Raw genomic sequence first — 16,800 nt, forward strand, 5'->3', positions numbered from 1 at the left:
TATTATATTAGCACTTATATTATTAAAAAATGTGGGCCATGAATCCTATAGCTGATCTCTTACCAAATTCTAAAGATAAAATAATTACAGAACATTCCTCTCATCTAAAATGGCACTAAGTTATGACGACATGACAAAACTTCAAGTCTACTTGCTTAGCCTAATTTTGTGGCACCATCTTTTGCTAAAGAAAGTATAAGCAAATAGTTAAGCATAAAATGATTTTCAAAGATCTAAGTAACCAACACAGAAAAAAATTCAAGTGGGTTTTTTTTTAAATAACATATTTCACACAATGACTCAAATTTCCCATTGCCAAAAGGAAGAACATCTTTGTGGCTCTGCCATCAGACCACATGCTACAAAGCTTTTTGGGTTTCAACAATTTTGAGGACTATGCCAGCAGATGTTATAAGTCCCAATCGAGTTATGTGAACCATGTGAGAGAAGATGCAAGTATCAAAGGGTCATTTCCTTGGATTGGCTCTACACACTGGTCCTACACATCAGGAAGCCAACATCTGCCCCCCTTCCAAAGATGGAGTTAAATCAACACAACAATGTTGGTATACATAGCAAGGAACGAAGAACACAGTGACTGTAGTCACAGTATCTCTTTGCTTGCTCCTCAGGTCTTGAACAATTTGCTGCTAGGAACAAAGGATAAACCCAGATCCTCAAAACAAGCTCTGACTCAGAGGATAATCTGAAGATGGTTTTGGTAGATGCAAAATGGACTCACACTGCATGGAAGGAAAGAAACATACAATCAGCATGAACAATAAAACCAAATTGGAAAATTTCCTTGGAGGGAGTTCACATGTCTGTAAACAAATTTTTACTCTTCGTGATGTTAATTAGTATAAATTTCAAAGAGGGAAAAAAAAAGAGCAAGAAGTTAAAATAAACTTGTTTCACTTTTGAATAGCCACAAAGATTTTTAGGGAGCGTGCCTATGCTTCTTGCTCTTCATTACTCTGCAGTAACAAATCTCAACATATTTTTCTGTTTCCTTCTGTCAAACAACTGAATATTGGATTAATGCTGCTATTTTCCTATTACAAAGAGACTAAAAACAAAGAAAATTGAACTGACTTCTCTTTGTGCCAATCTTTGAAAATAAGTCATCTGACCATCTCCTTGGGCTATCCATTTTCTCTCTGCACACACAATCTATCTGGCCTTCACTGTAAACAATTATTTTCTTTTTTTAAAAAAATCTAATTTCTATAAATATGCACAAGAAAAAGCTCCCACTTGAATAAACACCTTGCTTCAGGGGAAGTTTTTAAGTGTGAACACTTACTTCACCATCACTTTGATATTTTTAGAAACACTATACTAATTCTCCTCTTCAGTACAAGCACACTGTAAAAAGACTATTTACTTCATCTTTCTCCACACATTTTAGAGACTCTCTTACAGAAATAGAAACTGTTAGAACTATGCGAGCATGTTTTTCTACCTGTCCCAAGGGCAATGCTACCCTCACAAAACAACAAATCTTTTCAGCTTAATCAGTTTTTAAACAGATCTGAACAACACACTATGACCTAGCCAATACCAACAGGATGCCAAGACTTAAGGTCCAAAGGATAAAGCACATCTGTTTCCTCAACACCTCTGCATATGAGAAAAATTGTTCTGTTAAATTCTGTCTGCCTGGAACTTAACTACTTTGCGGAAGAGACATATGAAATAAAAGATATTAGTCATATGTCACAGAAACCTAAATAAATAAAAAGTCAGCTCACTGAAGAAGTTGAAAAAATTCAATGCCTAGTTTCAAAGTGCCATCAGGGAACCTTTGATGATCTTTAATCTACAAATCTTACTCTGAGATATCAGCATTCTCGTATCATTCCAAGGGAGTTGCCATATGCTTAGTAATGCAGCCTACTTTTCATGCAAAAGCAAAGTATGAAGAGAGAACTCATCAGAAATAATCTTAAAATCAACTAATATCAGAATAGAATCTCTATCTAGAAAGTGAAAGGACACAACAACATGGCTCCTACTTACTCACATTATCAGTTGTACATCCAAAACATTCTCATCTGCACTAGCAGAAATTACTCTTACCACAATATAATACAGTTAGCTGTTCTCTGTCACATAGGAAATTATTTTGTTGGAATTTACTCTCTGCAGACTAAGCTGCCATCTGTAAATTACCTGATCCACTCTAATGGAGTTGCCATCTTTGCCACTTTATGGCACTCAAGATTTTCTATCACTAGTTCAATTCCTGTTCTTTTAAAGACTTCAAGAAGAAAAAAAAAAAATATAAAAACTGAACATATTAGGAGAAGAAAGTTTATCTTCAGAGTTGGATAACAATAGGAAGAAAGTGCTGTCACTGTCTTGTTTTTAAGCCAGAGTTTTGCTCTGTTCTCAATCGCAGCCAAAGACAGCTGACAGAAAGGTAAATTCAATCTTTATTTTGGTACATTTCATAATTCTAAAGAAATTCTCCAGAAAGGCAATCACAAATGATATAAAGGCATTCACAGCTACACAGCTAATTTACTATTTGCTTCAAAACTATATAAAGCACTACACTAATTAAAACAAAACATCTGTTTCTGCAGTAAACTACGCACAAATTAGAAAGGACATACCAAATACACAACTAGTAAAATCAGCCAGGTCTCTTCTACCTGCATGGTGGTGTTTCTGTGGTTCCAGAAGTGAAAACCCAAGCCCGATTCCTCTGGAAATTCAGTGCACGTGTACACACAAAATGAGAGTTCTTCTAGAACACACCCAAAAATGAGCTGCTTTCCCTCTTCCCCTCAACACCAGTTGAACCCGCAGCAGACAAATCCACAAAGGCACCGGAGAATGCTTCTACATAAGGAGAGTACAGCACCCAGACACAACCTACTCTCCTTGCCCTATAGCAGTATTATAGTTCACAAAACCCCATCTATTTCAGATAGCACAATAGGCTGTATCCCTCACAAATGTCCTCAGGAGAAATGTGCTTCCCTTTCACAGGTGCACACAGCAGAAGGGAGGGAAATTCCTCCCAAAGAGAAGGCTTATCGGAGATTTTTCAGTTAAGCAAGGATGATAATTTTCTTTTGTTGGTTCTGATTTTCTAGGTACCTGATACACTTTCAAACTGCGTTTCTGCATGATAACTGATGCATGAAATATGCTTAACACCTACCTCAAGTCTATACCAAAAACCTTTCTATTTTCAAGTCATCTGGTCTTGGTTTATAAACTAAAAAAAACAACTTACGTTTTTTCCTGGCACAACTCTAAGCTAACATCTATTGATAAAACTTCTACAATATACTGTAACTATACTCTTAACAAATACCCCCAACAGTAGGCCTCGAGGAGAGACCAAGATTAGATCCGGATTCCTTCCCCTGCCAGGGATGGATGCGACAATTTTGTCTCTCTGCTGAATCCTACAGCAGGCTGAACTAGCAATAGCAAGTCGCAGCTGCACATCTGCTTTTCAGATTAGAAAAACAACGTAGTATTTGGTAATGCTGTGCAGGGACTAGAAAATAACATTACCTTCCAAAGAAAGAAAAACATACAAGGAATAATATATTAGCATTTAGATAGAACAGCAAATTATTGTGTTATTCTCCACAAAAGCAAGTCCAGTGATGATGCATTTAACATAGACCTGACTGGCCGCTCCAAATTTAGTGAATTACACCAGTAACAAAGATTATGTTCTTCCCCGCCTTCTTTCCTCACCTTTCCGTGCCCACAAGCATTGGTGCATAGGGGAGCGTAAAGCAAGAAAGAGGACCCTGCTCAATTTTCTCTCCTCCTGCCATCAGCTGCAGGAGATGCAAAGTTGTCATTTATCACCAAATTGAAAGCATCTAGATTTTGTCTTTCTTGTCCATTTATTTTCTCCAAAAAGGCAGCAACAGAGAACTGCTAAAACAAAGTTCAAGTACACATGCACACACACCCCCACCACCACCACCACCCCCAACTCCAGATTAACCTTCAATCCATTTGCTGCCATGGGAACCAAAATAAGCAGCATTTGCACCTTCAAATGAACTTCAGAAAATCCACAGTGAGGATGGGTTTGGCCTTTGTTTTTAAAAAATCCTCAGAAAAAAGAAACATTCTATGTTACACTTTGGAAAAGTGGGCAAGTGAGAAACAGAAAAATACAGGAGGGAATTCCTATCAAGGAGATGGTTTATTCAGTAAATGAATGGCTAATGTGAAATGCAGACTAAAAGAACGGATTTATCTGTACAGGCTTCTACTACAAGACAGGATTCTGCCTGCCAAAACACTAAAAAAACAGACTTAAACCACAACATAAACTGGTAAAGCTACTTTAAAACAAACATTCAAGTTTATTCTGCAGTTTGGGAGGGAAGGATGTTAACCACAGCAGTCAGTCAGCTCTGGAGATACTCTTTTGCCAAAGGATAAACAGACAAAAAAAAAATATTAGAAGTTTGAAGTGAAGACAAAAGTTTCTTCTCCACATTTTTATTTTAAAAGGTATCTGTTTCCCGTGGGCATGCTAAATGAACTCAAACTTTTAAAAAAGCACTTAATGCTGATTAGCAAATACTTTACCTGTACCTAAGTGGTGACATTCTTGGCCAGTAAGAAAATCCTTGACATTTTTCTCCCTCCTACAAAAAGAGCAAAATTCCCAAACCCAAAGAAGCTTGTATAGACGCAATCCCTCATCCTCAACTCACGTGACATGTAACTCTTTCAGCTAATAATATCCTTCTCCAACACATTTTTCAATGAAAGAAAAAAAAAATTACAGATTTAGCCAGTGATCAACACCCATACCTCTAATAACAGCTAGAAATTAATTTGACATTATTTGACATTAACTCAAAAGTAGAAACACAGACAGGATTTTGCTTCACTGACTATTCTTGATGCATTTCCAAAATCAACACTAACAAAAAAGACAATCACAAAACCCCTTCCTTGAAGCTTTAGAATGAAAATAAAACACATACTGACTACCCTTCAAGACAAGATTGAAGACTTCATTTTAATCTTCATGTCTGCTTGTAAGCTTGAGGTCTAAGACTGACAACTCATGAGAAACATGACAATGAAGAGGAAAAATCATGTCATCCTTAAACTATGCCCTGAAAATATTTAAAGTCAAGACCTACAGAATCCTAGATTCAGGATAAGAGTTCACTGAACTGAATGCCAAGCTGCCTTCCTTCTACTCACATCACTGGAAAACAAAGCAACAAAAATATTTACATGTAAAGAGACTTTTTTTTCCTGTTTAAAACAATAAAGGTTTGTAAATCTGTTTAAAATAGCTACTATTTAATTATAATCTTCATGAGTACATTCTATTAGTAGTAGGACAGAAAGTCAGCTACTTTAAGTCCTTGCTTTAGAAGCAGTAAGATTGCAAGGCCTACAGTGCACAGAGAAGTCAGCAATCCTTGCATAATCAGCCATAAAAACTTCAAGGACACAGGCAGAGCAAAGGTACAGAGAAAGCGGAGAAAGTAGATATATATCTACTTTCAGGCAGTTCTCTCTCTTTATGGCATAATAGTGAGAGTTTTTGATGCTGAAGGAAGGTAAATTCAAGGGTAAGTTCAAATCACCAAAGCTAAACCACTGATTACTTCTCACACTCCACATGAGCAGGACTGTGCTGCTTTGTTGGACTGAACTGCTTTCACAAACTGGAAGTTAGAAGCCAGAAAAGAAGTTATCAAATTCCTGTCTTAGTCCCTCTCTACAAAATTCTGTGAATCCTGCCCCACAATGTCCACTAGCATCTTGGACACTATGCAACAGGTAATGAGACAGCACTGGGATGGAAACACTTGGCAATAAACTGCGCAGGGCCATCACATCTCACGGGAAAGGTATTTGAGACTTCACATCAGAGGAGCATATGACTTTCAGACTAGTAACTGTCACCTGACAGTATCAACAGGTGACAGAGTAAAGGTCATCTCTTGGTTGCACCTTCTAGGTATGAAATTTAAAAATGCACCTGGAGCACACAGAATCCAAATGACATATATTATCTCTCAGAATTATAGTTTGCTAGAAGAATACTTAAGGGTGTTAGTCTGATTAAGTATGAGTTTATGCAGCTTTGATGGCTCTGAAACTACTGACTCAGCTATCAAAGTATGCCTGGACAAGACTAAGTGTGTAGGAAAATCAGTAATCAAGACTTGTAGGCCAGGTTCCTTCAGGCAACTGTGTTGCATAACATGGCGCGGGGAAAAGAAAATAAAATAAAATTCATTTCACAGACTCTTTCAGTCAGGGAGAAGGGACTAAATATTTCAGCAGCTTTTAGTTCCTTTTCTTTTTCTTTTAATTACATACCAAAGAATAAGCACACGTACACACTAAAGAATTAACTGTTTGCATTCAAGTTCTCACTGTTACACCAAAGATGCTGGTGTGAACCAGTGCTACAGAATTTTGATCCCTGAAAGGATTCTCATACAAGTTCAAAGTCTTAGGAGGAACAAACAGAAACAGTTATTAAATTTTATTAAGTACTTTATAGCTGTGGCTTTCTACTTTTTTTCAAAAAATAGGCAATTCCCTTTCAGCAATTACTAATGTTATGCTTGCTTTCCTCTATTCTTGAGCACAGATCCTCAAAAATCATTATCAAGTCAAAATACAGACACTGATTTAAGAGAAGATCATTTGGACACAGATTCAAGGACATGTACAACTCAAGTCATCTATCTCTGACAGTTCACTTAGATCACATGGACATGAAAAACAACCTTCAGGGACTTTGAAACTAGGAAGTGACTTTTCTTTGAAGGATGCTTTTCATCTTTGCTCCAAACCATTCTCCTGAAACGAAATTATATCAAAGAATTCAATTAAATGCACTTATCATTACTATTTAGATATGTGCAAGGTTTTTTGCATTTTCTACAAGAAAACCAGAATACAGAAAGTAAAAAAACCTTTTTGCTCATTTATGTTCCTTTATGAAATATATCAGAAACTGGATGTGGTGAAGTCATGATATACCATAGTATAGGTGTCAAAGTTTTTATCCTGTTTTTTCCAATAAGCCTTTTTACACCATTTGCCTACTCTGAGCTGACCCTCTCACATTTCTATTCTCCCCACAATGGGAATTTTTCAGAGAGCTTCCTATCTAGCTGACTCAGCAGCCCGGAGGGCACATCCTGCCCTGTAGCAAATCTACTGTAAGGACAGGCTGGGAGGGATGTTGTTGAAGCACTTGAAGAAAACATAAAAAGCCACCCCATATCCAGAGTTCTGCTGCTGATGCTCCTCTTACATCAAATCCTGCTCCTGCTCTTAGACTAGGCAGTGCAGTCTGTGTATGCAAAAACAGCGACCACCCTTTCAGAAAGCTAAAGGTCCAACTTCTGACATTACAGACAGAGACGTAGAACTGGGTGAACTGAAAAAATTGAGCTACATGGGACCAAGAGGTTCATACCTGCAGAGCTCAATGTAGGAACACAGTGTTTGACATTTTAGGCTCATAAGAATTGCCACAGATTGTTTTTTTAAATAGCAGCATGGCAAACTCTCTCCAGATTTAAAGACAACCACGGACTGGAATAAATCAGCCTCAGCAGCATCCTTCCACGTAGAAAACTAGAAATATGATTTTCACTGTAGCATTGCATAATATTACATGTATTTTTATCAAACAAATCTGTATTGTGATTTCAATCTCAAAAAAGAAAAAAAAGCAAAACCAAGCAGGTTCTGCCCTGTCATTAAAAACATAGGCTTATCTACCTGTTGTCCATGCTCCCCCTTTCTCTTTGTCTTGCTCTCTTGAGAACCTGATTTCCCTGAGAAGACTTAGGACAACATCTTTTCATCCTCTCTTCTGATTTCAATAGATTTTGAATCTTTTCTTCGGCAAAGCAAAAAATATACTTGAGGCTGCAGAAGCTTACAAGCTGCTCCCTCCAACTTACCGCTCTGAGGAATGGTTAATTTTGCCTGCTTCAGTATTACAATAAAAAACCCCAAGGCACATAAAATAATACCCAAGAGAGCTTGTGCTCACCTGATGACAGTGTCCTGTTATGATGCTGGCCCACTTGATGCATGCTTTGCTGTAATAGAGTCAGGCATTCTCCAAGGCAGCTCAGGGTGGCAGCAGAGGTAGCTTTTAAAAGCAGCAAGTCCTGATCCAAGGCAGAAAGGGGCCCAGAACTTGGGAGAGCTTCAATGGCTTGTACAAGATTCTTCTGTTGTCCCTCAACCTGGCTCATGATCTGTAAAGGTTCAAAAACATCTGCTGTCATATAAAATATCACTATGTAGCTGTTAAATTCTTATGGGTTGATATAGTGACTAAATGTGAAGAACTACCACAAATGGATGTTAATGTTCTGATCCATATACTTACCTACAAAAACGAAGGGCTTGAGACTACCAAAGGCCTGTAAAAATGTCAAGACTATGTTAGAGAAAATAGTCTCTTAAAATAGTAGGTTCACAGTAGGTTTAATAGCGTGACTCATACTTTCTGAAAGTCTTCGTAAAGAAAAGTATGAAAATTCTACTTCCTTCTCCATTATTAATTTAGGCTTAGATTTTCTTTCCTTTACATGGGATTTGAGACACCCAAGGAAGCCACACTGTCCCTCCTCCTTAGTTCCTACATAAAATATCTAATCACAGTTTAAGAACAAACATTTTCCGTTTCTCAAGCATCAGTAAGGAATTGTTTTTAGAAAATACGGTAACTTGTAAGTTTATGGACATTAGAATAGGATGCAACTTAAGAGTACTTGTTTACTGTCAAATATGAAAGCAGCTGTCAAGGAGAAAGTTAATCTGTTTCTAGATTTGAACTATCCAGATGAAGACGAAATGCATGCTTGTATAGCAGATAAAAACAATGTTATTGAGTAGGCTGTTCTTTAAACAAAAAAACCATTTTCCAAAATCCTTCCTTAAACCTGAAAGAAAAAGGAGATGTTTAAAACTTCTCTCTCCATTTTTACAGCCTGTAGGAAATTATACATGCACATGACAAGTCTCTTTTCTTACACTTACCTTGCAAAAAACTTACTGAAAAAACTAATAGGTTCATACTTGAGGTATCCAAAGCTTTCAGAAAAAGTACCTGAGGACTTCGTAAGCAACAAAGATTCAAGCTCCATTTGTCCAAGCTACTATACTGTAAAAATATATTATTAACTTTGTCACTTTTTATTATCATTATTATATTTTCACAGTATGGTGTTCTTCCTGTACCCTCTCTACGGTAGACTGATTTAAAAACTGTATGTTGAACACACTGAAAAGCAAGAAAGGAAACTGACCTCAAAGATGCAAATAACCATCCTTGCAAACGAGCAGAATTAAGCAAAAAGCTCTTGTTGCAACGTTAGTAAGGAAATCTAGCTAAATGTCTTACTGAAGGTTACAATAATGACACTGTAATAGTCGACATTTAAAACAGAGGCCAATGCTTCAGTAGAAGCCACAGTCGATTTTAATTCCCTTTGACAGAAAACAAGATCAGTCGGAAGGTGACACAGACCACCACAATATGCAGCTTTAGGGAACCGCTGGAACACCAGGCAGTGCTCTGCTTTGAGAAGTCACACACTGTGTAACTGAGCTCCACAGCACAGAGGGTTGCTTCAAAGCTAAAACAAAAACAAGAGCATCACAGACACACGCTCATGCAAATAGTTCCCCCTCAGGAAAAAAGCTCAAGGAGGCAAATTGAAGGAACACTAGGAAAAAAAAGATCATCATCTCCCTGGAAGACTGCACAATATAATTGTATTGAAAATTGCTTCCCTCCTTTTCCCATCCTGAATAAGAATGTGAAGTTGAAAACCTGATGTTCTCATGCTTCACAGCAAGATTAGTGTTCTATTTTCATTTCTAAGTGACTAGTTGTCCTACCTTTTTTTTTTTTTTTTGGTGAGAAACGGCTTACATTTCCAAAGATTTTCTTCCATAGGAAGTAAAATCCAAAATAAAACTTTGAAAACTTCAAACATTTTCATTTTCCCCTCCCCCTTAATAAAGGGCAACTATATTCTTCTGCAGCTAAGACAGGAGCATAAGACAAACTGACCAGAGAGCTTGGGAAACATTTGGAAAATTAACTTAATGTTTGCAGTTATCACCTAGTCCAAAGCTTTACAGGCTTCTATCAACCATATTCTTCCTAGGTTAGGAGAAGTTTAAATAAAAGCAATGATTTATTCTCCCTTTATCCAAAACAAGGTATTGCTCTGAGTCTTACTATTCTCTAGCTGACTTAAGATAGTTTTAAAGAAGCCTTTTTGATTCATCCTTTCTGTGCTACCTAGCTTCACATTATAGTTATGATACCAGCTGCTGTTCTACAGACCTGATAAAGAAGAAGACACCAGAAACAGCAACTTCCGTGTAGGATTCAAAGTACTGGAACTTGATCAAAACCACTCTGCTTAAGGTGCTGAATGAACAGAACAAAAAGCAAGAACCTCCGCTATTCTAGAGTGTGACAGAACAACTCTGTGGCGAAAGAGGAAGGAAATAACCCATATTATTGATTTTAAAAAAGTCATTGAAAAAGGATTTGAGAAGAGTTGAGGTGTGGTGGTTCCAACAAGAGCAAATGAAAGAGGAGTTAATACAAAAACAACAAACCATGCTAGACAAAACTGATTAAACACATTAACCCTTAACAAGACAGACACTAGGCCATGCAGCTATAGCATTATCCTCTTGTGGGTGTGCTTTTTTGTATTTTAGGGGGAAGGAAGGTACAGTGCTTGATTTATCAGCACCCTAAGCTGGTTCCAAAACAAGAATGAAAAGCTTTGAGAAAGTTAAATATTAACTTTCATTTTTCCAAAGTGAAATAACTTGCTTAATTTTGAATGACCTTGCTCTTACACAGGGTTTTTTTCGTACTTTACAGCTCTTCATCCCCCCCATTTGCAAATACAGACTGCTCAAAGTAGTAGCTCTCTACTTCTTACAACAGCAAAGACCATTTGCCTCCATCTCCTCACCAAGTCTCAACCCACTTCTCTTTCCATTCTTGTTTCAGCTTTGGCACCCCCTCTTCATCTATAAATAGCTTTTCATCACATGGAAAAGAAATGCATATTCCCAACAAATGCACTCAAAATACAACTCTATGCTAGATATAAAATAGAAAAACTGAAAGAACTATCAGGAGTACACGTATTAACAGAGATATGCATGCATATATATCTAACATTAGTAGGCCTGCATTTACCTAACTGCAAAACATTCAGTAAGAGGAAGCCTCGGGCTAGGAAGAGACCAGCTCATATGTATGGCTTGCTCCTTTCTCCATCTTCAGCCTGCAGCAGGAGAACAAGCAGACCACATTATGTGTTCCCTATTAAGAGCTGTTCCTGAATCTTGAAGGAGATTCAGACCTTTTAGCCTGCCAGAAATTCTCAGGTATTGTCCATATTCTTTGGGTGGATTGGCCTTGGCCGGACACCAGGTGCCCATCAAGCCACTCTATAACTCCCCTTCTGCAACTGGACAGGGGGAGAAAAAAACAAAAAAAGGCTTGTGGGTCGAGATAAGGACAGGGAGATCACTCAATCACCATCATGGGCAAAACAGACTCGACTTGGGGAAATTAGTTGAATTTATTACCAATCAGAGTAGGATAATGAGAAATAAAACCAAATCTTAAAACACCTTCCCCCCACCTTTCCCTTCTTCCCAGGCTCAACTTCATTCCTGATTTCTCTACCTCCTCCCCCCCAAGTGGCGCAGGAGGACGGGGAATGGGAGTTGCAGTCAGTTTGTCACATGCTGTCTCTGCTGCTTCTTCTTCCTCATTCTCCTTCCACGCTCCAGTGTGGGGTGACTCCCACAGGAGACAGCCCTCTACGAACTCTTCCAACGTGAGTCCTTCCCACAGGCTGCAGTTCTACACAAACTGCTCCAGCGTGAGCCCTTCAGGCACAGACTGCTCCAGTGTGGGTCCCCCATGGGGTCACAAGTCCTGTCAGCAAACCCACCCCAGCGTGGGCTCCTCTCTTCAGGGGGCCACAGGTCCTGCCAGGAGCCTGCTTCCTACAGGCTCTCAGCCTCCTTCAGGTGCATCCCCCTGCTCCAGCGCGGGGTCCTCCCCAGGCTGCAAGTGGAGATCTGCTCCACCGTTACCCTCCATGGGTGCAGGGCACAGCTGCCTCACCAGGGTCTGCACCACGGGCTGCAGGGGAATCCCTGCTCTGGTGCCTGGAGCACCTCCTGCCCCTCCTCTTCACTGACCCTGGTGTCTGCAGAGTTGTTCTCTCATATTCCCACTCCTCTCTCCCAGCTGCTGTTACACAGCAGTTTTTTTCCTCTTCTTAAATACATTATCCCAGAGGTGCTACCACCATCACTGATGGGCTCTGCCTTGGCCAGCAGCAGGTCCATCTTGGAGCTGGCTGGCATTGGCTTTATCGGACACGGGAGAAGCTTCTAGCCCTGTAGCCCCCCCCAATACCAAAACCTTGCCACATAAACCCAATAAAATTCTTCTGAAATAAAACTACCCTCAAAGAAACCTGCCAGCCAGTGACACCCTCACAGAAGACTGAATGCAACTGGAATCATCTCTGATGTTTTCCTCAGTAGGTCACCTGCTCTCTACCACTTGCTCCAAAACAGCCAATTCACAGCTTCTGTTGCTGCCTGCTTCCTCCTCTCTCTGGCTGATCTTAAAATCCTGTGTGATTCCTTTCCCTACTTATCCCAGCCACAGCAACTGCTAACTACTCCTTCACAGCAGAAATTGCACCTCCTGGATCTTCCTGTGGAGTGCACTGCCAACCATGATGTATGGGACCAAACAGTTATGTGACAAGATGCCAAACAAATGGGTAAATAGAAATTACTATATTCTCAGGGTCACACCCACAGGATGTGAAAGATAGGCAGAAAAAGCTATGAGATACCCTAGGAATGCAAAGAAATGCATTCCAGGCATAAGAAGAAGAAAGAACATCCTTTCATACAGTAAGTACACTAAAATTATCTGTTGACAATTCATTTATGAAATAATAATGAAAAATTGAGGTGCTATTTTCTGTGCTAGAAGAAAAAAAATCACAGTAATTCATTATTTTGTTAAAATGCTAGATGATATATTAGTAATTTCCATGCAGAGAAATCACCTTACAAAACCTGAATATATTTTTTTTATTTAAGGCTTCAATTTATTTTTGAAACTAGAGAGAGGTTCCCAGTTGTTAAGTAGTATAATAAACTCTCTGTTAAAGATTTTTCCTCCCATCCTAAAACAAAGATAAATAGAAACTTCAAAGGAAGAAAACTGAATAGCTACACCTGAAGGGAAAAACATATGACTGCTTTTGACATGATTTTATTTAGTGGAAATACTCTTGTTATGCAGACTCCAGGTCTAACAGGCCTAAGTCTGTTTCTCCAGCCCAGAGGGATATTATGATAATCAGAACATCTTTCTTTCTACAATTACTGATCCTACAGGATTACACCCAACTAGCACAGCGCATTACAACAACCTGAAGCAAACACCAGTTTTAAGCCATCTACAAAACTAGTCGATTCACAGCTGTCTCGGGGGCATCTCCCAAGGCACAGTGATTTCAAGCACCCTGAAGCAAAGGATGAATGAATGACACCAGCCATATTATGTCAAAGGGCAAGCAGACACGCTCCCTTTGTCGCACAGGCCATGTCAAGAAAATAAGTAGTGTCACCAATCCCACCTTTCTATATAACAATTTAAATAATTCAGATCTTCCTATCCTTCTTTTGGAATATAAAACCTGAAGAAGATTCTTCAGACCTCCCCAGCCACAATCTGATACGCACATGAGCAATTTAAACGTAGGGCTTTTTCCTTTCTTGGTATTGATCTTCACACATATTGAATCCTTTTATAGAAGGTATTAAGATACACCTACCCATGTGTATGAAAAAAAAAAATCCAAAACACTCCAGAGAAAAAGGAAAATATTCTTTTAGCACTGAGAACCCACAGATATTCTGTATCATCAAGCTCCTCTGTGACATGCTAGAAATCATTCATCAAGGAGACGTTTGGCTCCATCAGTTAATAATTCCTTTTCTCTACTGTAGTATTCTCTGTGCACCAGCACTAGCAGCACATTGTCTGCCTACTTATCTCTAGGCAATTCCTCTGAAAGCTTTAATGCAGTGATTTTTATTTTTAAATCCTTTCCTTTGCTGACTGCATGCAAGCTGAAAACAATTATTAAAAACATGGGAAAATAAACAACACAGTGCTTATATGAAAACAAGCATCTGTAAAAATAAACAGTTTTGTGGCAAAAGCTTTAGACATTTAAATAGTAACAGAAATGCAACATGGACTCCTTTCTTACCAACTCTATGTCAGGTTGCCCTTGTGACAAGCTTACTGCATTCAAAGGCTGGGAAATAGCCAGTTTGCTTCTTCATTTTTGGGGTTTTTTTTAGTTGTTTGGTTTTTTTTTTTAAAAAAGTTTGTATGAAAACACAGTATCTCTCTATCTCTCTCACATACACACACACTTTCTGGAAATACTAGTTTCTTGCTTTTAGACAATAGTACCAAAAGAAAAAGATTTCAGAAGACATTAGGAACGGACATGAGAAGAGACCAGCTTTTCAAACCACCCTAGAATAAATTGTAAGTCATTACTTGGTTCTCATCATTAAACAAGCATATAGCACAGGGGGGTGTTTTTTTCTTTTAATATAAAACACTGCTTTTCTTAAAAGCAAAAGAAGATAAGTGACAGAAGAAAGTCCACACATAAAAAATAAAAACCTTCTAAATCATTGTAAACCCAATACATTGGGTTGCCATGTAAACCTAATAGTCATCAATTCTGACCTTGAGCAAGGACTCCTCTTGTAGTCTTGACCTGTATTTCATCAACAACACCACAAACTGTCATACTGTAAAAATTAAAAGTTAAAACAGACAACCAATCTATGTAAAAGTATAATATATATACACGTACCAAGTATATATCAAAATGTAAGATACAGATGCCTGGAACCCCAGTGTCACTAAAGCAGTACCAATCATTAATTTGACACACTAGCTACCAATTCAGCTCAAGTTCACAATTCCCACTTAGCATTTCCATGAAGCTTTTCCACTTTCAACTATTTATTCTGAAAGAGGAAAGAGCATAAATGCACATGCAAAAAGACTACTGTAAAAACCATTAATCACCAGCTCAAAAGGTATACCTCTCCAATTGAGAAGTCTGACAGATTAAAGTGATTTCTACAACTGCAGTAAAAGTGATTTTTTTTTTTTCCAATTTAATGCATTTTTGTTTTGAGTTAAGCATTTATGCTTAACCATTGCAGAGCAAAAGAACTTTTGCCTTGGTTTAACTTCTGAAAAGCATTCTCAAACTACCTAAGGTCACTTGCTATGTGCATCTTACTACTTGACAAAAGAAATTTTCTTGTAAGGATTTATAGACTTCTCTCTTCTTCAGCAAAGTCACACCCATAGATCTTTTAATGGTATTCCATCAACAGCATGCAAACTACAAAGGCAAAATTACAGCTTAATAAAGAACTAAAGTGAAAGAGCTATACACAGAGGTTGTTGCTAGAAGTACTGCAATATATAACACAAATCTCTTATAAAGGCAATTTTGCATTTCAGCTTTACAAGCGTCTAGTGTAGAAACATGTACAAGATCAGATGACCACAAACATGCTTAAGTTCCACAAGTAACATATCTGTACACTTTGCTTACAAAAAAACACGAGCTTTTGACCTGAAAGAACCTCCTTGAGCTGTGAACAGAAGGGAATTCTATCCACATAGCTTCTATCTGGATGAAGACCCACAGTAGCCTCTGAACATTACTACGTTAATGAGAAAATACATTTTAAGAAAGGATCCCAGAACACCAAGTGAGATATTCTGAAAGCATCTTCGAAAGATGGAACCAGATAATGACATCCATATCAATTGTCCTTTCTTGATTACTGCTTCCCTCCCATCACAGAGAATAAACACATAATTCTCCATTATTGTCACCTCAGGGTAGCAGCCAGCTTGACCTCAATTATTTTAAAGAAGCAAACAATGAACAGTAAAATTGGAATGACTTGTTATATAATAGTTATTAAGGCTTAGACACGTACATCCTATCAATGAAGCTTCAAAGAAGCAAGTTAATTTTCACTTGGCATGTAATTTGCAGAGACACAAAAAGTGACGGAACAAACAGAACAATACCTCTGACAATCAGGATGGCAGCTAATCACCAGGGCACATTTCTTTTTCTTTTCAGTCCTTGCCTTTGCTGTCACAATTCTATTTCTCCCCTTGGAGGAGAATGAAAACAAGCTCCACCCACCCCCATCCGCTATTTTGTTCTCTTTTCCCTAACCAGGAGTCCACATAATCTCTGTTAAGGGAACAACTGAAAAGCCAGCTGCTAACTATCTTCATTGTCTCATCTAACAAAGGATTATTTCCTTTGGGGTTTTGTTTTTTGCTCAGCCTTCTCATCAAGAGCTCCACAGGGTGGTTCCTTGTGAGGAAAACCTTACAGAACAGAGAGCGAATGTCATCAGGGCTGATTCTAAAAGCTAAGTCGAAGACAACTAGGAGAAAACAGGCTGCAGAGGCGGCAGTCTGGCTCAATTGTTTCCTGTTCTTGGCTACTTTTTCCAGTCTGCTGCTTCCATTGACGCCACTGCTGTTCCACTGGTCGCCATCACCACCTCCAGGGGCTATGAGCTCTCCGGGGACCTCAGCACAGGATTTACACTCCAAGGAGCAGCTGTTATTTACTGACT

The 16,800-nt window shown here is 38.6% G+C and overlaps 1 protein-coding gene across 2 annotated transcripts in view; it reads right to left on the reverse strand.

The window, feature by feature from the left end:
- OSBPL10 (oxysterol binding protein like 10) overlaps window positions 1-16,800 on the reverse strand; it is a 120,028-nt gene that overhangs the window by 42,394 nt on the left and 60,834 nt on the right. For both annotated transcript variants that reach the window (XM_074839323.1, XM_074839332.1), the window contains exon 5: window positions 8,045-8,255. In XM_074839323.1, coding sequence (XP_074695424.1) covers window positions 8,045-8,255 — 211 coding nt within the window. The remainder of the gene's footprint in view (window positions 1-8,044; window positions 8,256-16,800) is intronic.

This window comes from Strix aluco, chromosome 1, assembly GCF_031877795.1.
Source record: "Strix aluco isolate bStrAlu1 chromosome 1, bStrAlu1.hap1, whole genome shotgun sequence".
Lineage (NCBI taxonomy): Eukaryota > Metazoa > Chordata > Aves > Strigiformes > Strigidae > Strix > Strix aluco.